Source organism: Eleutherodactylus coqui, chromosome 11 (assembly GCF_035609145.1).
Source record: "Eleutherodactylus coqui strain aEleCoq1 chromosome 11, aEleCoq1.hap1, whole genome shotgun sequence".
NCBI classification, from domain to species: domain Eukaryota; kingdom Metazoa; phylum Chordata; class Amphibia; order Anura; family Eleutherodactylidae; genus Eleutherodactylus; species Eleutherodactylus coqui.
Window position 1 is genome coordinate 131,973,591 of NC_089847.1, and position 25,501 is coordinate 131,999,091.

Consider the following 25,501-nt stretch of genomic DNA (forward strand, 5'->3'; position numbering starts at 1 on the left):
CATACCCTTTGAACAGCCGATTCCCGGCACCGCTGTCAATGCTGGACAGAGATAAGGTTGTCAACATTCCAGTGGCCCAGTTTAGTATCGCAGGCAGAGCATCCATTGAATTCAATGTGCCTGCAGTACCGACCTGGGCCACTGCGATATGCACAGTGCTATCTGTACTGACAGCGTTGCTGAGAGTGAGCAAATACTGGTGGGGATTCTGAGTGGCGGACCCCTGATGATCAACAAGGATAGGTCAATAGTAATAGTTCAGACAACCCCTTTAAATATAGTCTACTATTAAAGCAATCCTCGGGCAAAATTCTGTCTGCCAATGCCCTGTGTACATTAGGTAGTCAGAAGATTGTGGGGTCATATTGGAAGACCAAAAACAATACAATTTGCTGCGGGATTGGAGGGCTGCTTTAATTTAAAGGTATTTTCAGGTTTATTATTATTTTATAAAAACTTCTGCAACTTTGAGATATACTCTGTTTCCTTGTCATTTTAAGATCTCTGCTAGCTGTCAGTGGGTGGGAACATTCTTGGTCACATACAGATGCTGAAAGCCTGCACAAACCTAATATTTCTCAAGCTGGGGATTTGTTACAATTGTACCCTCTTTGACTATCCTTTTTGGAGCTGAACTCCCAGACTCTACACATTGTAGATATCTGGCGTGGATGTATTAACTCTCAGAGGATTACCTTGACTGATACAACTGTACCATGAAAAGTAGGGCTTTCAATCTCTGAATGTAAAAATGGATGTTTCTATTCACTTACAGCAAGCAGAAGTCTTAAAAATGGAGAGGAATTGTTACAAAGCATACTTGAAGATTGCAGAACTCTTCCTTATATGACGACTGAGCTTCCTTTTCAGCATCTGATGGGTTTCCCGCACCTGTTCTCTTCATTCTTGGAGGTAAAGTGATTGTATAGTGTTGCTGATCTGCGGTCTACCCCATTGGAGGGTGAAGACGTGGTGGTCTGGTCATCACCTAAACCACTGTCTGGCAGGTGCACCATGGAGGTCTTCTGATATGACTGCAGGTTGGGGGACATCACGCTGGCCAGATTCCTCTACAATCCAATAGAAAAGCGATATTAACAAGAAATGTCATCAATACCCGGAGGTGCAGCCAATGACAGCTCATAGACCCGGCTCCCCACAGTTACAGGATGGGTTCCACATTGACTGATATACAGGAGACAGTTTCCCCCTCTTAACACTAAGCCCGCTCACACATTTTAGGTCCATCATTCCATCCTTATAGCGATCGGAAGCCTCATTTTTCAGGTGGAGTGCTCTAAAATCCCTGCCTATTAGACCAGTGACACCCCACCATATACCGCCTGCGTTATTACATCCCAGCTTGACTACGGATCTCTTGACTCTAACTCAGACCATAGCAGGAATCTACAATGCTTTGAGTCAGGGGACTTGCGGTCAGGGTGGGACGCACATCTGTTTTACAGACGCAAAAACATTGGCGCTATACGGTAGTGTGTCACCGGCCTCAAACGAGCTTTTCCATTAAAGACATTCATCCCAAATCCATAGGATAGGGAATAAACGTCTAATCTCGGAGGGTCCGACTGCTGGGATCCCCGCAGGTCCCAAGACCCGCAATGTGAATGGAGCGATGGTGCACATGCATAACCACCACTCCATACACTTCTATGGGTCGGAGGGAGATTACCAACTGCATCAATGTCCACCTGTCCCATAGAAGTAAATGCAGCCGTAGTCGAGCAGGTGCACCACCATGCCTTCACATAGGGGTCTTGTGATTGGTGGGGGTTCCAGCAGTTGGACCCCCAGTGATCAGATGTTTGTCACCTCTCCTGTATATAGGGGATAAATGTCTTTACAGTAAAACCCTTTTTGATGTTTTCTAATAGAGTGTATTTTAATTACTTTACACTGTAACTATCTCTGCTTGCTGGAAGGGAATGGTAACATTCTCATTCACATCCAGAAGCTGAAAACCTATAGAGACCCAATACCCATCATGGCTGAGGCTTCTTATGACCTTTTTGTTTACATGGGCAGACGATTGAGCATGAGGTTCATATGAACGCTTTTTTGCTTGACTGTTGGTATAAAGCTGCACCCGATGAGCCGCTTGTTCGCCGCCTGATCCCATCTCGTGTACTCAAAAGAATCAGCACTGTCATTTGCACTTCTTCCTGTGTGAATGGGGAGGTTACTGCTGACAGCATGCAAATGAAAGGGATTTGGGGAGTTATTTTCATAGATGACCTACCTCAGAACACTTGTATACTGTTCGGGTACACATGGTCACTGACAACCCAGAGCTACGGTATAGAAGCAGGTAGCTGGTAACAGCAGGTGCAGCGGTTATACATTTTACCGGGACCCTAGCCTGCAATTACCTGTGCCAGCCACTGCACAGTTGGCGCTATCTGCTTCTGCTCTGTTGCCTGTGTTTTGCCAGTGACATCAGGCATCCAAACAGCTAATCGGCCAGGATCCCAAATAGCGGACCCCAGTCAAAGTACCAACGACCACTTGTCCCGTGAGTGTTACATGCCCCGCCCCTGATCACATGACAGTGACATCACAGGTCCTAAAGTATAAAACATCGAGAGCCTGACGGCAGCCTTGTGCTTACAGGACCTGTGATGATGTCACCATCATGTGATCAGTCACCTGGGCTCTGACCTCCACCCCTGATCACATGACAGTGATGTAATTACAGGTCCTAAATCAGCAAGTCCAATCCCTTTCACTATATTATATTGGTAAGTGGTGCATTGCGCCACCAGAAACACTGGCACTATAATTTAGTAATAATTACTAGTGGATAAACTATTGATGACCGGCCCTGAGGATAGGCCATCAAAAATAGCTTGGAAAACCCCTCTAAGACTATACATTGCAATAGGCGGTTCAGTCCTCTGCAATAGTGCAGCTTTTCCCCTTCTATGCTCGCTATTGTCACTCACTGTCAATTAAAAGACGTCTTCCTTGTGCCGGAGACAACCTCCGTCCCGGACACTGCGTATGCGCTGCGCTTACAGGATAAGAGTACATGCATGACATCATCGGGACCAATGTCTATGGTGAACACACGTGTGCTGCATGCGCAGTGACCAGAACACACAGGGTCTCCTTCATTAAGCTGGAGATGATGTGTGTTCCGGACACTGTGCATAAGCTGCACCTCCTGGATAAGCACATGACGTCAATGAGACCAATGACTATCCTAGAAGTTTGGTGCATGCGCAGTGGCTGGAAAGACAAGGCAAACTGCTGATGGGCGGGTGTTCTGGGTGATGGACCTCCATTCATCTATTACTGAGAACAAGCACTGCCCATGTACAGCACTTTTGGGGTTCGCACATGCACAGAGTTTTTAATGAGCCTGATGCAGACAGCAGGGCCAGTCACTGCGTACATGCCAATCAAGGAAGTGTGGCCCATGTGCAGTGCCTGGAATGCCCAGCTCCTCCAGCTTAAAGAAGTTTTCCGAGATATTAAAAAAAGGTTATAGGTCCTTAAAATAAAGAAAAATTGAATACTCACCTATCCTGGCCACTAGCCGTCTACTGCTGAAGCCCTGGTGCCCGCTGCACAGAACCTAGAAGAAGTGGTGGGCAGTCACGTGCCGTTCATTGTCACGACCACTCAGCCACTCACAGGCTTCAACAGCCATAGCAGAATCACCTCTGAAGCCTGTGACTGGTTGGGTGATCACATGCAGAATGTACGGCATGTGCCCGCCCACCTCTTTTTCCAGGTTCCGTCTGGCGGGCACCGGGGCAGCAGTGCTGGACAAGGAACGGCTACGATAGGGAAGTATTCAATTTCTCTTCATTTTAAGGTCGTATAACCTTTATGTCCCAGAAAACCCCTTTAAGGAAGCTGCAGGCGTCAATTAACAATGAGTAGTATCAGCTTGGAAGGAGGGGGAAGAAGTGGAAGTGCTGGGGACTCAACCTCTAATTGGACGCTTTAGCTCTAATTGGCATATGGCGCACAAACTGAAAGAAAGGCGATTTTGGGCCTCGGAGCTGCTGAGAATCATTCCAAAAGGCGACGACCATCATCCTCCACGTCTATGGATGAGATTCATAGATGGAAAGGAAATGTCTTTCCCACATGTAGAGGGCACAGAAAACGGCATATTTACATTCTCCTTCTTGGCGTCGTCCTTCAGTTTCACCTTCGCCTTCTCCCACAGAAGTTGCCACCGCTCTGAACTCTGATTTAGTGCGCTCTCCAGCCTGTCGATCTCCTGCGGTGGGAACACAATGTTCTGATATCAGTTCCTCGCACAATGGAGGTTATACATCCTTTATGGATCTCCCTGACTCGAGGAAAACCTTCAGATGACACGAGCTCCGAGTGGAGCCAAAATTAACATTTGCCTTTTTGTTTTTCACACTCCAACCAGGAGGTAATGAAAGGACTCTTTTATATGGAGAGCGCTCGCACGCCGCAGCGCAACGCCGTGTCCTCTCCTCGACCTATTGTTCTGACATCTAGATGGGAACGTAACTTAGACACATTCTTGGGATGTAGAAAAGGCAGAGATGGACACACAAGGGGGTGTTTGTGGTTGTAAAGACTTCTCAAGAGATGGAAAAAAAACAACAAACCACCGGAGGAGCATTTAGTGCATCACCCACAGAGGCTGAGGGCGGGTAAGGCGATACCTGGCATGTGGTCACCTTATGACTACTGTATGCCCGGTCCTTGCTGGCAGGAACCCCTCGCAGTAACATGATGTAATCCCTAGCTGACTGCCAAGTCCCAGGGACGCACTCTGCTGTATGAATTTGGCGGGGGTGGCAAGATGAAGGGTTTTCCCGAGCTGCTCGTAAATTCTTCACCTGGAGATCTACTTAAAGGATATGGGGCGGACGGCAGGCCAAAATTAATTTTAGATTATCAGCTTGTTGAAGGGTGTGTATACTTTCACAACTACTTTGTTTAGCACTGATTCATCCAAAACAAACAGCAACTTTGCTAATAGTCTTCATTAAAAGCATCCTACAGTCCGTGTGTCATCTGTAGTGTTACATAGGACTGCAGGTCACATCTACTACATTATCTGTACTCAGCACAGGTGTTACATAGGACTGCAATCTATGAGCAGACACATAAGAAGGGTTTTGGGGAGGGTTTTCGCTATTCCTGTGCTCCCTGGATATAATGATGGCGGCTCACACAACAAACTTAATATTTAGGGACCATCTGGTTTCTTCCAAATCAAAGGTGTGATTCCTGGATCAGGGGGCGATAGATCATGTGAGAAGACCCTCTGCACTAGAGGACACATAAGAAGGAAATTGTGTGGAAACGTGACAGAGAATTAAGTGTAAGCATTATAAGTGCAAGGAGTCTGAAGATGGCAGATGGAACACGATGTGCAGGAAGCTACTCTGATCTGAAGACGTGTCACTTCTATATCTGATAACAAAGTTCGCAAGAACCAACAGTTGGGGGGCGAGGGAGCAGCTCCACAGCTTACATGCATAAGGTGCGTGATTGCGTCCGGTTGCACTTTCGCCACATCATCGTAACACGGCCACACGACTTTCCTCTTTCCTTGCTGAGATGTCTCCTCTGCCTGTTCTTCAGACACGGTCAGTCGAGATGCAATGGTCGTCCAGTCATAGGAAGGCCCCGAGGCCAGGGTCTCCTCGGTGTAATACTCCCATTTCCTCAAGGTGGAGATGTTGGCACTTGGTTTTATTGGCTGGAAGAGATAAGACAGGGAGTAATCAGAGGTGGAGCTTGCAGGTAGGAGGTGCTTAGCGCCTCATTTCAATCTCATACCTCCATTTCAGTTGGCGCATAGAGATAATTGAAAAAGACCGGGCTCTTCCTGTGTGTCCGCTCAATGTACTCCCAGACGCAGATGCCCCTCCTCGTGTGCTTGTCTCCTTTATCTTCAAATAATGTTCCTTCAACAAAACAAAAGATGTTGCATTCATCTGGAGATTATAGAGAAATTCAGCTGCAATAGAACCGGGGCCCTATCACTTGGGGCCCCAGGGCATAAAAGTACAGCAGTAGTGATGTCCACATAACATGGTTTAAAGGGGCCTTCCCATTAGAGGGCAGCTGTGACCAGGTTCATGAACCACAGGCAGCAAAGTCTTATGCTGGAACTTTGCAGTGCTTCAGAATACACTTCCTATGAAGATCCGCCCTGAATGTAGTAGGGGATCATAGAGGCTGTGTGCGGACGGCCTCTCCCCACCTGGACTGACCGCTCTCTCCCTAGACACAGACAGGGAGAAGGCCGTCCGTAATCGTGGCGGGGGGAGAAGGCCGTCCGTAATCGTGGCGGGGGGAGAAGGCCGTCAGTAATCGTGGCGGGGGGAGAAGGCCGTCCGTAGTCGTGGCGGGGAGAAGGCCGTCCGTAGTCGTGGCGGGGAGAAGGCCGTCCGTAGTCGTGGCGGGGAGAAGGCCGTCCGTAGTCGTCACAGCACAGCCCCCATGACTCCATGCTGCATTCAGAGTGGATCTTTACATAGGAAGTTCATTCTTAAATGCGGTAGTCTTTAAGAATAAGACATAGGTGCCCGGAATGCACATACCTGTTCAGGCAGCACAAACCTGGGGACGTCTTTCAAGGACTAAACTACTGATTGGTCATATGGCTTGTCAGCAGCTCCGCCTCTTTCAAGGTAGCTTGAAATATAAGCCCTACCCCGAAAATAAGCCCTAGCTACACTACATGAAAAAAAAAGTAATATTTACCTAGTGGGTGCCGTCCGAGTCTTTTTCTGCTGGTCTCCGCAGTTTCGTCTGGCTTCCTTGCAGTTCTCAGCACCGACAGAAGCTCGCTTGCTGGTAACAAGGCTTGTAAACACCGCCTCCAGCAAGCGATTGCTCCGATTGTTTTATGGAGCACCGCAGTGATTTTTTGAGCCGCGGTGCTCGAGAACCAATCACAGCTATCGCATTGAATGGCTGTGATTGGTTCATCGAGTGCCACGGCTCAGCCAATCAGAGCAATCGCTTGCTGAAAGCGGGGTTTACAAACTCCGTTACCAGCAAGCGATTTTCTGTCGGCGCTGAGAAGTGCAAGGAAGCCTGTTGAAACTGCAGAAACCAGCGGGGGGATGTGGACAGTGCCTGCTAAGTATAATATATCCACCGAAAATAATACCCTAATTTTTTTTTTTTGGGGGGGGGGGGGGCAAAAATATATATAACACCAGGTCTTCTTTTAGAGAAAACACGGTGCCAGGAATAGCCACTATACAATGTACCCCGCAGATGCCCGACAGGTTGTCCCAGCGATAATAGTTCATCTCCTTTCGCACAGGAACAACCATCGCTCCGTAAATGGAGGTGGATTGGCCGGGGATCGTTTTACCCCGCTCGCTTCTGTTCAAAATAATCAGGCAGGCGTTCATAAGTGAGTGACTGCCTGTTTACACGGGCCAATCCATCGTTCAGTTCTCTGTACTACGAATGAGATACGGATGAATTCTCGTTCGTTGTCCAGTCCATGCATGCATTTACACTGTACAATAATCGTTCAGATTTTTGCTGGATCGCGGAAATCCCATCAATCATCAGCCCATGTAAAAGGACCTTTAGCCTCTTGCTATTTCCTGGAAGCTTCCAGCATCCAGGGGGAAACACTTCTGCAGACCACCTAGCCAGCTCCAGGAAGTGGGAATCTGATTTATCAGCCTGTGTAAAAGGCCCTCAGTATGTGCCCCCCCTCCCCGCCCCTAAACTGTGTAGGTGTCGCCGAGCCAGCGGTTCATGGTCCCAGCGACTTCTCTTCATCAGTGAGTAATGATGGAGAGGACACAAATCCCGGCTTCCACACATTCCTCTCATAGCTCCTCCGTTTATTGACCTTCACTTGACTAAACATGACTTGCAATTACTGAGCTTTCGGAGGGAAGGGTCTGAGAGACATTTGGGGAGGGGGGACGTCACCATCACATACCGTGCTCCAGCCGCTCATAGTCCGAGTCCAGCAGAAAGGTCTTGAAGCGATTAGAGACGTGATGAAACGCCAAGAACTTCAGATAGTAACGGTTGAACTCGAACTCCGTGGGATACTGATTGTGTATCTGCAAGACAGAAGAGAGCGTCAGAGCCGGACACCTCCGAGGGATCCAGCGCATGTTATCGGATGAGCGGCCAAGGGTCATGACGATTGCGTGTGCAGTGGTGTCATGCTACATGTGTGACAGGACGACGCAAATGTAGAAAACGTTTCAATGCATGCGCACATCCATGTCTCATAGTTTGCAGCAGAAAACCACGTCTGAGCCACATTTACGGACGAGGATCCTCGACATGAATTATCCCCAGTCAATGGGATAATCTGGGTACAGATCTGCAGACACGGAATCTGTGTGAAGAAGTGACATGTAACTGTGCCGTGAATTTACAATCTGCCCAATATCGACTCCGGTACGGATTTCAGTAGAATTTATAATACAGTTTATGTTGCGGATTTTGTTGCAAACTTCATGCGGAATCGTTGGGGAATCTGCAACAAAATGTGCCAAGTGAACAAAGCCTTACAGCTTCCATGGGAACCGCATTCATTCATTCATTCATGGAAGGTCTGAAGCGTCCTCATTCCTCTGCATTTCCATGATCACACAGCTGAGAGTCTGTTATAATTGTATCCAGTCTGGACGATCCTCTGCGAGCTAAACAGCCCGGACTGATACATGCTACCTGCACCGATACATTGTAGCAAACTATCAGGACAGGAGTCAGATTTGTGCAGCAGATGTATTTTGCCCACAATGGATTATCTAAGCAGTATGCATCGACCACACATGTGCTTGTTGTCAGTGAATTGATAGGTCCTCTGTGATATAGATGTAAGTCACAAAGGTGTGGGCTAGGTATGAAGTGGAATCAAGCGCAGAGTCAGTTGTATACCCAGTGGGTACTGGCTATTACAAACAGCTGATACCTGCTGTAAACAGCTATGATAGCCTAGCTCTGCGGTCAATGTTAACCACAACATATCTACAGTCAGACAGAGGGGGTTCCCCCCATCCAACCTAACTTGGGCCCCCAATTGCAGGAAGCTGATGGTTGCCTTAGACTTAGTGAAGGCTCAAAGGTCTGCCTGTGGCAGGGCTTAATAGGCGATTGTTAAAATTACATTATACTGAAGTACTGCAGTATATTGTGGAAGCAATCAAATAGCAAGTTCAAGTCTCCTAAGGGAACTAAAAATGTGTCGGATTAAAGGGGTTGTGCCGCGGCAGCAAGTGGGTCTATACACTTCTGTATGGCCATATTAATGCACTTTGTAATGTACATTGTGCATTAATTATGAGCCATACAGAAGTTATAAAAAGTTTTATACTTACCTGCTCCGTTGCTGGCGTCCTCGTCTCCATGGTGCCGACTAATTTTCGGCCTCCGATGGCCAAATTAGCCGCGCTTGCGCAGTCTGGGCCTTCTGCTGTCTTCTATGGGGCCGCTCGTGCAGAATGCCGACTCCGTGTAGCTCCGCCCCGTCACGTGCCGATTCCAGCCAATCAGGAGGCTGGAATCGGCAATGGACCGCACAGAAGAGATGCGGTCCACGGAGGGAGCGGACCCCGGCGGCCATCTTCAGCAGGTGGGTATGAAGACGCCGGACCGCCGGGATTCAGGTAAGCGCTGTGCGGTTTGTTTTTTTTAACCCCTGCATCGGGGTTGTCTCGCGCCGAACGGGGGGGGGGGGGGGGGGGGGTTAAAAAAAAAAAAAACCCGTTTCGGCGCGGGACAACCCCTTTGAGTCAAATACATTTTTTAAAATTAAAAGTAAATTTAAAAAAGTAAACAATAAACAGTTTTCCTATTTTTCCCACAAAATGATTAAAACTATAATAAAAAAACCATAATTGGCATCTTAGCATCCGAAAAACAATCTAAGCACTGCATCATTCATCTCACAGTGAATGCTGAAGAAAATCACAACTACATAAAGCCAGAAGTGCAGTCTTTTGGTCACACCAGTAGAAACTGAACAAGTGGTCAAAAAGTAGTATGTACCCCAAAATCATAAAAAAACTAATTGCTCTCTAAAATATGAGCCCTTACACAGCGCCATCGATGGAAAAATATACTTATAGGGCTCTGAATATGACAATGAAAAGAATTTGTTTTTTAATAAAAAGTTTTTTTTTTAAAGTAGTAAAACATAAAAAAAAAAACTAAACAATTGTTCATTGCAGAAAACTGAACCCTTAAAGGGAGGCTCTAGTACCCTGTTGTACCTCCTCTAGCTTGGATACAAGATGTGATACGGGCAGGCATGGAGGCTCTAGTACCCTGTTGTACCACCTCTGGCTTGGATACAAGATGTGATACGGGCGGGCATGGAGGCTCTAGTACCCTGTTGTACCTCCTCTAGCTTGGATACAAGATGTGATATGGGCGGGCATAGAGGCTCTAGTACCCTGTTGTACCTCCTCTAGCTTGGATACAAGATGTGATACAGGCGGGCGTGGAGGCTCTAGTACCCTGTTGTACCTCCTCTAGCTTGGATACAAGATGTGATACGTGGCGGGCGTGGAGGCTCTAGTATCCTGTTGTACCACCTCTAGCGTGGATACAAGATGTGATACGTGGCGGGCATGGAGGCTCTAGTACCCTGTTGTACCACCTCTAGCTTGGATACAAGATGTGATACGTGGCAGGCATGGAGGCTCTAGTATCCTGTTGTACCTCCTCTAGCTTGGATACAAGATGTGATACAGGCGGGCATGGAGGCTCTAGTACCCTGTTGTAGCGCCTCTAGCTTGGATACAAGATGTGATACGGGTGGGCATGGAGGCTCTAGTACCCTGTTGTACCTCCTCTAGCTTGGATACAAGATGTGATATGGGCGGGCATAGAGGCTCTAGTACCCTGTTGTACCTCCTCTAGCTTGGATACAAGATGTGATATGGGCGGGCATAGAGGCTCTAGTACCCTGTTGTACCTCCTCTAGCTTGGATACAAGATGTGATACAGGCGGGCATGGAGGCTCTAGTACCCTGTTGTACCTCCTCTAGCTTGGATACAAGATGTGATACGTGGCGGGCATGGAGGCTCTAGTATCCTGTTGTACCACCTCTAGCGTGGATACAAGATGTGATACGTGGCGGGCATGGAGGCTCTAGTACCCTGTTGTACCACCTCTAGCTTGGATACAAGATGTGATACGTGGCAGGCATGGAGGCTCTAGTATCCTGTTGTACCTCCTCTAGCTTGGATACAAGATGTGATACAGGCGGGCATGGAGGCTCTAGTACCCTGTTGTAGCGCCTCTAGCTTGGATACAAGATGTGATACGGGTGGGCATGGAGGCTCTAGTACCCTGTTGTACCTCCTCTAGCTTGGATACAAGATGTGATACGGGGCGGGCATGGAGGCTCTAGTATCCTGTTGTACCTCCTCTAGCTTGGATACAAGATGTGATACGGGCGGGCATGGAGGCTCTAGTACCCTGTTGTACCTCCTCTAGCTTGGATACAAGATGTGATACGGGTGGGCATGGAGGCTCTAGTACCCTGTTGTACCTCCTCTAGCTTGGATACAAGATGTGATACGGGGCGGGCATGGAGGCTCTAGTATCCTGTTGTACCTCCTCTAGCTTGGATACAAGATGTGATACGGGCAGGCATGGAGGCTCTAGTACCCTGTTGTACCTCCTCTAGCTTGGATACAAGATGTCATACGGGCGGGCATGGAGGCTCTAGTACCCTGTTGTACCTCCTCTAGCTCGGATACAAGATGTGATACGGGTGGGCATGGAGGCTCTAGTACCCTGTTGTACCTCCTCTAGCTTGGATACAAGATGTGATACGGGCGGGCATGGAGGCTCTAGTACCCTGTTGTACCTCCTCTAGCTTGGATACAAGATGTCATACGGGGCAGGCATGGAGGCTCTAGTACCCTGTTGTACCGCCTCTAGCTTGGATACAAGATGTGATACAGACAGCATGGAGGCTCTAGTACCCTGTTGTACCGCCTCTAGCTTGGATACAAGATGTGATACGGGTGGGCATGGAGGCTCTAGTACCCTGTTGTACCGCCTCTAGCTTGGATACAAGATGTGATACAGGCAGGCATGGAGGCTCTAGTACCCTGTTGGGCCGCCTCTAGCTTGGATACAAGATGTGATACGGGCGGGCATGGAGGCTCTAGTACCCTGTTGTACCACCTCTTCCTTGGATACAAGATGTGATATGGGCGGGCATGGAGGCTCTAGTACCCTTTTGTACCACCTGTAGCTTGGATACAAGATGTGATACAGGCAGGCATGGAGGCTCTAGTACCCCATTGTACCGCCTCTTGCTTGGATACAAGATGTGATACTGGCGGGCATGGAGGCTCTAGTACTCTGTTGTACCGCTTCTAGCTTGGATACAAGATGTAATATGGGCGGGCATGGAGGCTCTAGTACCCTGTTGTACCACCTGTAGCTTGGATACAAGATGTGATACAGGCAGGCATGGAGGCTCTAGTACCCCATTGTACCGCCTCTTGCTTGGATACAAGATGTGATACAGAAGGGCATGGAGGCTCTAGTACCCTGTTGTACCGCCTCTAGCTTGGATACAAGATGTAATATGGGCGGGCATGGAGGCATACAGGGTCCATATAATGTTCTGCAGTATATCCCTCCACATTTGCTGTAACTCAGCCTTTAGATTGTGCAAACTTGTAGGTTGTTGAAGTTGGGGTCTCAGATGGTCCCATACGTGTTCTATTGGTGATAAATCTGGCGACCCGGCAGCCACAGAAGTGTGACAATGTTGTGGGGGCTCCTGTGACCCCCTTGTGTGCGCGGCCGAGCATTATCCTGCTGGAAGCCGCCATGAGAGGAACACATGTGGCTGCAGGATGTCCTGAACATATCGCTGAGCTGTCACTGTCCCTCGTACCACTACTAGGGGTGCTCCCTAGACCATCACACCAGCAGGGGGCAGTGTGCCGCTCCACAGTAAAGGCAGCATTGAGGCGCTCACCCCGAGGTCTCCAGACACGAACACGGCCGTCGTCAGCGCCCGAACTAAACCCGGATTCATTGCTGAAGACAAACCGATTCCACTACGTAGCGTCCAGTTTCATCGTTCATGACATCACTGCAAACAGAGGCGACGGTGGGGGTCAGAGGCCGAACATGTAATGGGGGCCGTGAGAACAAACTTCCTGCAGCCAAGCGCCTTGAATTGGTTTGAACAGACACAGGGATGTAACGATGGCGCTCCCTGTCTCTGGACGGCGGACAACGAAACAGTTGGAACTGCAGGTGCTTGTCAGACGCTCCTCTCTACTGGTGGTCTGTAGGGGGATGTCCTGAGCCCGATCACCTTGTGCGCCCTCACACATCCACTGGTCCCAACACCTCCTAACAGTCTGGTTAGAACGGCCGGTGGGGGACAATTCATGGATACGACCATCCAGCTTCTCACATCCCAATAATGCGCCCCCCTCTGGTAACGGGGTGAAATCTCTTCTCTGCGTCGTAGAGGCGTCTAGTGGCCAACAAGCTCTACACAAGCGGAAGAAGAGGTCACTGCACACAAGGAGCCTCCGAGAGCCTCTTATAGGCCAAGGGGGGGAACCACTTATAGGTCCTCCGGTGACAAGACCGTCCATCTAATCACCACAACTCTCATCATTACAGATCTGTCTGAGATGGAACTACAGGATGGGTTTTACAGCAAAACGACAAATTCAAGATTCGCGATTGTTTTGAATAACAGTGTACTATGAAGAACATTTCATTCTAAACATATTAACTTTACGCAAGAACTGACCATGTATTAAAAATGTGGGGTCCTGCTGCTGCCATCAGAGACCGCTGAAGGTGACACTGCTGGACAACTGGGCTGTTCTAGCCCTACTCTGGTGTGACATTGTCAAATGCCAGATTACCAGAATTTCTGAACTAATGGGTATTGGATTAATGGCATTTCATCAAGTCAACTGCTAAGACGTTTTAAGTGTGAGTACAATGCCCAGAAGAACCAGAGTGACCCCAGGAGCGGCAGAATGATGACATCACAGGACGATTTTTATCTTCTGTCCTCGCAGATGTTATTCTATGAAAAAAATGAAGTAACACAATGGAGGATTTACGGGTTCTGGATTCAGCTGACACCTGTAAAATTTGGCATAAACAAGTCTACAAGTGCTCCTTTCCTGGCAGCGACGGCGTGTTTACTGCTATGGCGTGAGGGACGCGTGTGCTGGGATACGGGCATGTGTGTGCTGGGAGCAATGAGCCAGGAGGGGCATATGACTAACATTCCGAGTGCAAAGTTATACATATACAGGGTGGGTCACGGAGAAGGCGGCCAGCACCGCACTCATATGAAAGCTGTCTGAAAATGTGTCTTTGTTGCCCATCTAAACCAATCACGGCGCAGCTTTCATTTCTTATACTGCTGAGACTAAATAAAAGCTGTCCTGTGATTTGTTGCTATGGGCAACAAAGATTTTCTTTTAGACAGGGGCTAAAACTTTTATTACTTTTTTCCTCATAAAATTATTAAAACTTTATTTTTTTTAACTCTTTGTTACATTTTTTTTTAGTCCCCACAGGGTACTTGAACTTGCAACCGTTTGATCATTTTCAATATGATGTAGTACCGTAGCATTGCATAACACTGAGAGGCAGTCTATGAAGTCAGGCCACAGACATGCAATCAGCCATGGCAGCCAGGCAACCGAACAGCACCTTGCGATCTCATTGTAGGGGGGCTGTTCAGCTCACAGAAACTCACCTGATGGACACAGTCCAGAAACTGCAGGAAGATCGGCACAAAACCGCTGCCTTGGCCGCTGAGCGACAGGTTGCTGCGCTGGCTGAACTTATGGCCGAAAGAAAGCCATTCCTTCTCTATCAACATCCGGAAGCCATCGAGAGTGCGATAAAAAGGGTCTCCGAGGAGCTGCACCAGAGAGATGATCTACAAAATGCAAAGATCGTACAGTAAGTAGCCAATCTAGGGTCGCCCTCTTCTATCAAAACCGATCAAGAGTCTACTCAGCCGTTACTCATTATGTGAGCTCCTGGTGAATCTGGGTGGTAACAAAAATAGGCATCAAATCAGCCCCCTCCACAGGGTTTGTCCGGTCTGGCACACGGCACAATAGCAAATCTGGTGCGTTACACAGCGATAGTATCATCAAAAGCGGAATGGTGGCTGTACTGGTAGTCACACAGCTCGTCCAGGAGCCAACAAGACGCTGTTCCCATCCACATTTGGGTTTCCATTCTCCATTGCATCATAGGCACAGGACAATGGCAGCCGCACAGTAAACGGATCCGTCCAGTGGGGGAACTGAACAGCGCCGGCTGGATCCCATTGACTATAATGGGGTCTAGCCGGCATTCGTCTGGATGAAACAACCCAGCATGCTGTGCTATTTCGTCCACGACTTATAGACAGATCTGCCCTGAGGTCCCAAATAAAGCCTCCGACACAACTGTGAGCAGCGCCTACAAAGGGCATTTCTAAATCTCTATTCACATGTGTGCTTGGATTGGATTTCTGTTTTTAATGGATCCGTCTACAGTCCCATAAACAGATTAAAAAAAACAGATACAAACAGAAATTAAGGTTTCTGCTTTGTTGATGGATCAGTTAGACCGATCTGTCCAAAAACGGAAGCCTTAGTGTCCATTTGTATGTTTGACATCTGCTTCAACGGATCAGTTTATGTAACTTCTCTCTAGTCTGTTGAGCGCGCGCAGCATAACACAGATCAATTAAATGGCTACCCTACTTATATGTGTCCCGGACAAGCGCTCACCTAGCTTTCCTAGACACCAAAAGGTAAATGTGACTAGTAATAATTACATTGACCCTCAGGGGTCATTCTTTACCTGGGTGGTGATGTCCCAGCCGTCCTCCAGACTGACCATCACAGACGAGCCACTTTCCAGAAGCTCAGATATGATAACCGACAGCTGGATTATCCTGTGTATCTGCGGGATAAACAGACGAGTCAAAGAAGGGTTAATCTACAGCAATATACCGATAATCTGCCATCAATAGGACCTGATGAATGCCGGATTATCAGGCGGTCATAGAAAAGTTCTTTAAATGTCACTCGTAAGGGTCCCTTTACATGGCCCATTGCTCTACTGTTCTGAATACGCGTTGGGCGCTGGTCTGGCTGCTCACACCAGGACAGGATCGGTATGTGGAGGAATGATCATCTCCATAAAAAAGGGCGTTCCTCGGCAGCCTGTTCATTAGCATATTCAGACTCGTTTAGGATTGGGCAGGTGAATGTTTACGTCTGAATATTGGCCAATGGAGAAGGCCTTTAAAAGGGGTTTTCCAGGGCTATCCTCAGGATAGATCATCAATAGTTGATCGGCTATTGACCTATTGATCGTGAGCCCGTCGTCCGCCCCACACTACACGGGTTGGAGCAGAAGCTGCTGCTCCTACTCATGTAGTGGCCAGTACTTGTAACTGCATGTGCAGCTTTTGTTGGAATCAATGGGAGCTGCGCCTGCAGTTAGAAGTGTCAGCCACTACACGGGGGTCGGAGCAGTAGCTCCCCTCTAACCCTTCTGTATTGCAGTGTGGACAGTAGACTCCCGATCAGCTGATTGGCCAGGGTCCTGAGCGGCAGACCACAGTTGTTCAACTATTGATGACCTATCCTGAGGATAGCTCACCAAAAGCATTTGCCAGAAAAGTCCTTCTAGTAAGCCTCCAGAGAGAAGAGATGTAAGCATGTACAGCATGGTAGATAGTCGATATGTACAGTTATATGAATTCTCCATTCTGGGGATTTGAACACAGAGTAAAAATAACCTGGAGGAGCGCTAGTCTTCAAGCAAATCTCCAGAGATGTGGTGAGATGTAATAATGTACAGCATGGTGGACAGCTGATATACACAGCATATACAGGTTATAAAACAACATTTGAATCACCTGCAGGAACCACTCAGAGTCTCCCAATGACTTGAAGAAAGTGGCATCGGAGTCTCCGGGCACACTGCTGGGCACACAGGCTCGCATCAACTTCTTAAAGCTTGCTTTCACTTGACGGTTATCACCAAACTCAACGGGCACAAATTCACAATTCAGAGCGAAGTCAAACTTAAATCCCTAATGGGTGAAAAGACACATTCCATTATTCACAAAAGGCAGCACCCCCTGCAATATTAAGCTTCTGCAACACCCTGCGCCACCCTGCAACATTTGCATCTGCAATGCAATCCATCCGTACGTTACAATGCTGAGTCTTATTTTAGCAGGCATGCAGCCGGCCTGAATGCGACACGACTGTTTCTTATACGCATTATGGCCACTCACTGGCAATTTTGCAGATCTCTAATTTTGAGTTGCTTCATGACTTATACTCTATAATCACAACTAAAGCAGAGTCAATAGCTTCCTATTAGCAGAGAGCATTGTGGGAGCTCTGCAGGCAGTGAAGCTAAACTGCCATCTTCATGTGCGGTACACATCATTTTGAAAGCAGCTTTGGATGTGAATTGGAAATATACGGAAATACGCCAAAAAAAAGAGGGGAAAGCAAAATATCTGTCGTCGCTCGGCTTTTGTGGAAGATTTAATTAGCTGGTTATGGTTGTCATGTGCTAACACTGGATATATTACCAGCAGGTTGACCATCGCCCCCGCTCTTCATTACCCCTCCGCCACCACTGGGGTGTTTATATTGAGCTGCTTCCTGTCCCATCCGTTGTCACCGCTGAGCTCATAAAGCATCGTTCTCCGGATGAACGCGGTTTCCATAGCGAACAGAGATTATTACAACAGCGCAGTATCATCATTTAATGAGCGCCTGTAAGGTGCCAGAAAGGCCGCGGGGCCCGAGATGCTTCACATAACTGCATGATAAACTCTGCAATTAAGGACAACACACAAAAAAGGCGTAAGAGTGGCTGGGCTTGGTGAGAAGCCAGGAGCTGCGCTGTAACGCACGGCTGATGTAGCTGACCGTATCTCCTTGTCCAGCACGGAAATCGGATTATTTGCCTTAACCGTCTATAGAGAAGTCGTGGAGATTACAGCTGCAGTGTCAAAAAATGTATTGGGGGTCTCCGCTCTAGACCATCACAAATCGCTTTTCTGTCTTGATAGTTTGTTACAATGTATCAGTGCAGTATAAATGTATCAGTCTGGAGTCCAGAATGTTTAGATCACAGAGCATTGTCTAGAATTAAAGGGGTTATAACGTTATCCCCTATCCAAAGGAAAGCACTGGGACCCCCGCCGATCCCGAGAACGGGGGTCCTAAAGGTCCCCACATGAATGGAGCAGAGCTTGTGTATGCATGCCACCACTCCATTCATTTCAATGGGGCTGCCAACGTATGCCGAGCATTTGTACTTGGCAACTTCCAACGCTCCCAGCGATATGAATGGAGTGGCAGCGTACTTGCGGACATGCGGCATTCCATCACACGTGGCTCCTCAGGACCCGCTGTTCTCAAGACCGATGGGGGTTGCAGCAATTGGACCCCCACCGATCATAAAGTTACACCCTATCCTGTGGATTGGAGATAACGTTATAACTTGGCACAACCCCTTTAATGCAATTGCAAGGGTTCTTTTAAATGTAGCGGTTCACTATGATAGACGATTGCTGGTCAAAGACATTGGCGCTCATCTACTCAGCCTCTACATGGACCGATTGGGACTCTATGCCAGGCGATCGATCATTTATGCGTCCGTTCATTTCTCGTAGAGAATCATTGCTGAAGGAGGCACGTCCCCCATTCATACAGAAAGATGTGCAGCCGAAAACAATATGGGCAGTCGGCGCCTCATTGATTTGGATGGGGCTGACAGAAATACCCAAGTGCTTGCCATCTATCTCCAGCAATCCCATAGGAAATAAATGGAGTGGTAGCATGCTTGCGTGACCGTTGCACCATTCAATTTCCTCCTCATTGTGTGGTGTGCAGTAAGCCTGTAGAGAGGAAGATGGGGGACACAGGGCCCTTGTTCTTGGGAGCCGTGGGGGTCTCAGCGGTGAGGACCTCACCGATCTCCCATCCTGTGGATATCATCTGGATAGGGGATAACTTGTAATTATGGCGCAAGGACTGTAATAAACGCTCAGCCGTAAGAGGTATTAGGTCTCTAAGTTTGCAGTTAATTGATATGTTCCCATTCACTAAAAGCAAGCAGAGATCTTTAAAATGCCAGAAATCAAATCAAATTTTGTTACAAAGCATTAAAAAAAGGATTTTACAACCATTGACATTTATCTCCTATTTACAGGATAGGGAATAAATATCAGCTTGCTGGAGGTCGGACCCCTGGGACCAACACCAATGCCCAGAGCTGCACCCCAAATGAGACTTTGAATGCAGCGATGGTGCATGTATGACCATGACTCCATTCACTTCTACGTGACGGAAGCAGATTGGATGGATCTCCGCTCGTCTTACAGAAATGAGTGGAGAGGTGGTGAGCATAAACCCCCGGGCAGCATTTATCTCCGCCAGCGTGTGGGGAGGTCCTTGGCTTCTTAGATGGAGGACAATCCTTTCTAAGAACTATTATTTTCCTTGTGATTTCAGGAATTTCTGCCGCTGATGTTCTTGGACCAAGGCCAAAAAATGAAAGCGATAGGAAGAAAAATGTCACACGAGGAGCAATGCCCTGCAGGCACAGCGGGTTAAGAAAATGGGTCGTGGGATCACCAAGTTGTGTATTTAAGTGGAGGCCAATGGTAAGCTGAGTGCTGATAGCCGCTGCTATGTGGGGAATGTGCTGAGAAGGTCTAGTGCCAGGACAGCGACTACCAGGTCCTAGAGCTCCGCTACACAGGAGAAGGATCTGCAAATGATACACGGGACAATACTGGGAAGGTAAATTCCTGATCCCGCCTATCCACTCATAAGCACTCAGTACTACCCCCCACCCACCCACCCTTCATGGCAATATTGCCCCTCAGTGCCCCTCCCCCTCCTCCTCCCAGTAATAGTGCTCCTCAGAGATCTTCCCACAGTAATACTGCTCTTCAGTCACCACTTCATGGCAACAGTGCCCTTCAGCAAACCCCTCACACCATTAGTGCCCCTCAATGATCTTCCCACAGTAAAAGTGATCCCCCTCATGGTAATGGTGCCCATCAGCGTTCCCCTCCTCAAGGTAATCGCGCCCCCAGTGACCCTCCCACAGTAACAGTGCCCCTTAGTGACCCTCCCACAGTAACAGTGCCCCTTAGTGACCCTCCCACAGTAACAGTGCCCCTTAGTGACCCTCCCACAGTAACAGTGCCCCTTAGTGACCCTCCCACAGTAACAGTGCCCCTTAGTGACCCTCCCACAGTAACAGTGGCCCCCCACTGATGACCTCATAGTAATAGTGCCCCTCAGTGAACCTCTCTTGGCAATAATGCCCCTCAATGAATCTCTCACAGTAATAGTGCCCCACAGTTCCCCCCCTCACGGTAATAGTGTCCCTCAGTGACCCCATATACTTCGCCTCTATAATAATGTATCCTTGTATGCAGAGATAGGACATGATCACATTACCTGGAACTGAGCAGGGAGTTGGAGCAGAAGGGAAGGTAAAAGGGGTGAGTATAGTCGGTTTTCTATCTTACTAGATTCTCGTCTGATCAGGTGGGTAGGTCCTCGTGGGACATGTTTCCTCCCTACCAGGACATTGGGATAGCCAGCAATATCCAGGATGGTTGGGAGACATAGAAAACGTGGTCAGGATTTACTTTTAAAGGGGTTGTCTCGAGGCAAGGGTGTAATTTTTTTATTGCCCAGTCCCCCATCTTAAGCATACATTACTATGCACACGTGTAAATGGGTTTTAAAGCAGGTTTCTACTTACAGTTCTTGTGTTTCAGCAACTTATAAAACATTTCCCAAAGATGGCCGCCGGTTCTTTTCTCAAGGTGCACAGCGGGTTTCTCCCATGGTGCACCGCGCTTGCTGTAGCCCGACGTGCGCGCTCCCGAGACGCTACCAGCTGTGTCTCCCTGACAACCAGACGCCCCACAGCCGCCGACCAGACCCACCGCGGCCGCCGACCGGACCCCACAGCCACCGACCGGGCCTCGGGATTGAACGCGGCCGACCACGGCACACGCTCTTGGGCCACAGTCACCTACCGCCAGGCAGCAGGTAACCGGCGCTAGGCCCCGGCTCCCCTGCGCTAGGCCCCTGGCCCCAGCGCTAGGCCCCTGGCCCCAGCGGCAGTCCCCTCGCGACAGATGTAGGCCCCGGGGCCCAGCGGCAGTCCCCTCGCGACAGCGGTAGGCCCCGGGGCCCAGGCCAGTTAGTCACTCGTCACCCCCGACCCATCACTTACCTGGGCAGCTTCTCGGCACGGCTGGACGGCTTCTTGGCACTGCTGGGCGGCGTCTCGGCACTGCTGGGCAGCTCAAGTTTCTGCACCTTCCTCTAAGAGAGGATGGTAGCAGAATGGCCACTCCAGCGCGCTCCCGAGAAGTTACAGCTCGTCTGCGCATGCGCAGAAGAGCTGTAGCGGCGAGCACGCTGAAGCGGCTCGTGCTCAGAGCAGAAGAACGGACTGCGCAAGCGCGTCTAAAAAAGCAAGCCGCCAGCGAAATTCGACGGAACCATGGAGACGTGGACGCCAGCAACGGAGCAGGTAAGTGAATAACCTCTGTATGGCTCATATTTAATGCACGATGTACATTACAGAGTGCATTAATATGGCCATACAGAAGTGTATAAACCCACTTGCTGCCGCGGGACAACCCCTTTAAGTACTAGATGGAGCCTTAGCAACCAACATAATTGTAGTGCAACTCCCTGCTCAGTGCAGGATTCAGTACATCCACCCAGACAGATGTCTGTCCAGCCTCTGAACACTTCTTATGAAGGACGACTCTCCACCTCTCGTGGTAACCTGTTCAATTTATTCATCACCTTCACTGTCTAATATCTAATCTGTGTCTCCTCCCTTTCAGTTTCATCCCATTGCTTCTAGTCTTACCTTGTGCAGATGAGAATAGGGCTGATCCCTCTGCACTGAGACAGCCCTTCAGATATTTGTAGACAGCTATTAAGTCTCCTCTCAGCCTTCTTTTTAACATGCTAAACATTCCCAGATCCTTTAACCGTTCCTCATTGGACCTAGTTTGCAGACCGCTCACCATCTTGGTAACTCTTCTCTGAATTTGCTCCAGTTTACCTGTGACTCCCCCTCCCCCCCCTAAATCGGGGTGCCCAGAACTAGACACAGTATTCCAGATGAGGTCTGACCAAGGAAGAGTAGAGGGGGACAATTTCCTCATGTGATCTAGACTCTATGCTTCTCTTAATACATCCCAGAATTGTGTTTGCCTTTTTTGGCTGCTGCATCACACTGTTGACTCATGTTCAGTCATTGATCTTTAAGTATACCCAAGTCTTTTTCACATGTGCTACTGCTTAGCCCAATTCCTCCCATTCTGTATGTGCTTTTTTTCATTTTTCTTGCCCAGATGTAGGACTTTGCATTTCTCCCTGTTAAATATCATTCTGTTAGTCCCTTCCCACTGTTCAAGCTTTTCTAGATCTTTTTCTCTTCCTCTCTTCTCCAGTGTTAACAATCACTCCTAGCTTTGTGTCATCTGCAAACTTGATCAGTTTCCTCTCAATTCCCTCCTCCAGATCATTTATAAAGGTGTTAAACACCACTGGGCCTAGGACAGAGCCTTGTGGTCCCCACTTGACACATTTTTCCAATCGTATGGGCAGCCATTTTGTGACCACTCTTTGAGTACGATCTACTCAGCCAGTTGTGAGTCTACTTAAAGGGGTTGTCCCGCGAAACAAAGTTGGGGTATACACTTCTGTATGGCCATATTAATGCACTTTGTAATGTACATTGTGCATTAATTATGAGCCATACAGAAGTTATTCACTTACCTGTTCCGTTGCTAGCGTCCTCGTCTCCATGGTGCCGTCTAATTTTCAGCGTCTAATCGCCCGATTGGACGCGCTTGCGCAGTCCGGTCTTCTTTCTTCTGAATGGGGCCGCTCGTGCCGGAGAGCGGCTCCTCGTAGCTCCGCCCCGTCACGTGTGCCGATTCCAGCCAATCAGGAGGCTGGAATCGGCAATGGACCGCACAGAAGACCTGCGGTCCACCGAGGGTGAAGATCCCGACGGCCATCTTCGCAAGGTAAGTAAGAAGTCACCGGAGCGCGGGGATTCAGGTAAGCACTATCCGGTTTTTTTTTAAACCCATGCATCGGGTTTGTCTCGCGCTGAGCGGGGGGGCTATTGAAAAAAAAAAAAAAAACGTTTCGGCGCGGGACAACCCCTTTAACAGTTGCCTTATCGATCACAAATTTTATCATTTTTTCAATAAAGGATTGTATGATATACTTTGTCAAATGCTTTACTAAAGTCAGGATATACTGTATTTACCGCATTCTCTAATCAACCCAGTTGGTTATTTTGTCATATTAAAATTAGATTAGTCTGGCATGACTTCTTTGTTACAAACCCATGCTGGCTCTGGTTAATTACTCGATTCTCATCGAAGTACTTGCATAAATGCAGTTTAATAATTTGCTCAAAGATCTTTCCCGGTATAAAGTCAGGCTCACAGGCCTGTAGTTTCTTGGATCCACCTTCTTCCCTTCTTGGAATATAGGGACAACATTTGCCCTTTTCCAAACTTCTGGGACTTCTCCTGTTCTCCAGGAATTTTCAAAGATTTAAAGGGGTTGTCCCGCGCCGAAACGGGTTTTTTTTTTTCAATAGCCCCCCCGTTCGGCGCGAGACAAACCCGATGCAGGGGTTAAAACAAAAAACCGGATAGTGCTTACCTGAATCCCCGCGCTCCGGTGACTTCTTACTTACCTTGCGAAGATGGCCGCCGGGATCCTCACCCTCGGTGGACCGCAGGTCTTCTGTGCGGTCCATTGCCGATTCCAGCCTCCTGATTGGCTGGAATCGGCACGTGACGGGGCGGAGCTACGAGGAGCCGCTCTCCGGCACGAGCGGCCCCATTCAGAAAAGAAGAAGACCGGACTGCGCAAGCGCGTCTAATCGGGCGATTAGACGCTGAAAATTAGATGGCACCATGGAGACGGGGACGCCAGCAACGGAACAGGTAAGTGAATAACTTCTGTATGGCTCATAATTAATGCACAATGTACATTACAAAGTGCATTAATATGGCCATACAGAAGTGTATACCCCAACTTTGTTTCGCGGGACAACCCCTTTAAGCGAGTGGTAATAAATAACCCCTATTCTTTACACTGCAGGCAAAACTGGAAAAAAATTACATTACACAATAACAAAATTTACTTGTTTCATTACTCCCCCCCAAAAAACTTACTTGTGATATCAGGGCAGGAGAGCCAACCCCAACTCCCTGCAGACAATGCTTCAGCAGCAACGGTCTACAGTACAGAACGATTAGATGCAGATTAAACTCAGAGGTGACTTTCTTACCCTTAGCTGGGATTTCTCTCCGAAGATATACAGAGCAGCCTGGCGTTTTAAGAGCTGGCTCTGCAAGGTGGCATGGTCTGTGTAAGATGGGTTGTGATCCTTTCCAGCCAGCCGAGCGCCAACGTCAACCAGTGGCGTTTGGGTGGTGATAAGGCGATTACTGGAGCGCAGACTGGCCCAAACACCTGGACATAGAAGGAAAAGTTACTTAAAGGAAGAAGCACAATCCATGTGTAGACTGAGGCTGGCCAGGCAGGCAGCAGGAAGCAACACCAGCCTGATAAGTGCAGACAGCAAAGCACTGCCTGCATGAGAGTCAGAGCAATGCTAGCCACCAGGGAGCAATGCCAGCCAGTAGAAAACAATGCCAACAAAGCAGCCAGTGCAGGGCAATGCCAGACAGTACAGACAGCAAAGAGTACGTCGAGCATAAGGTTCAGAGCAATGTAAGCCAACGATAAGTGATGCAAGCAGGACCACAGCGAAGTGAGTACTGAGAACGGGGTAGACTGGTCTATGGATACAGTGGAATGATACAACCTATGGACTCTACTACAAGGGTGATGAAAAGAAAGCTGGGCAATTTCCATTATGGCCTCCAGAACCTGCTCCTACTTGTTTTATTGCCTGGCTTTCTGAGACTCCTAAGTGACAAAATTGGCCACATATAACTCTGGGAAAGTGTTATTGCATATCAGCCATAGCCTGGGGCGGCAGCATCATGGACAATAGGAAATCTCATTGAGGGACAGCTGGCCAAAAATCCCAACAGAGTGGAATGTTTCCTGGTGATATGTTAATACGATTATTATAAATGATCATGTCCAAGTGTGGACAGATATTGAAAAGGTTTTGAGGCCTGCATTGCATATTCAAAAAATCTGCGTTGGTGATTATGGTGTATGACGATAATTTAGTTCGGGCACGAGTAACATAAGAATTAGTGAATCGCACTAACTCCATCAACCACTCTACTGGGGCTAATAGGAGTTTTAAATGCTCCTGTGCTCGACTCAGTCCTGCCCATTAGCTGCCCTATCAATGGTGGCTTTGGTGCAGCTCCAGATTTTATATGTGGATCATATGAGATATGAGGTGGTGGGGGGCAATATCTGG

At 48.4% G+C, this 25,501-nt stretch overlaps 1 protein-coding gene across 4 annotated transcripts in view; it reads right to left on the reverse strand.

The window, feature by feature from the left end:
* The window catches only part of SBF2 (SET binding factor 2), a 300,830-nt gene that overhangs the window by 11,049 nt on the left and 264,280 nt on the right, over nucleotides 1–25,501 (reverse strand). For all 4 annotated transcript variants that reach the window (XM_066583539.1, XM_066583538.1, XM_066583537.1 and 1 more), the window contains 9 exons: nucleotides 24,386–24,570; nucleotides 16,905–17,081; nucleotides 15,839–15,940; nucleotides 14,733–14,918; nucleotides 7,940–8,066; nucleotides 5,800–5,927; nucleotides 5,492–5,719; nucleotides 4,148–4,252; nucleotides 892–1,070 (listed from right to left, as the gene is read on the reverse strand). In XM_066583539.1, the coding sequence (XP_066439636.1) occupies nucleotides 892–1,070; nucleotides 4,148–4,252; nucleotides 5,492–5,719; nucleotides 5,800–5,927; nucleotides 7,940–8,066; nucleotides 14,733–14,918; nucleotides 15,839–15,940; nucleotides 16,905–17,081; nucleotides 24,386–24,570 (1,417 nt within the window). The remainder of the gene's footprint in view (nucleotides 1–891; nucleotides 1,071–4,147; nucleotides 4,253–5,491; nucleotides 5,720–5,799; nucleotides 5,928–7,939; nucleotides 8,067–14,732; nucleotides 14,919–15,838; nucleotides 15,941–16,904; nucleotides 17,082–24,385; nucleotides 24,571–25,501) is intronic.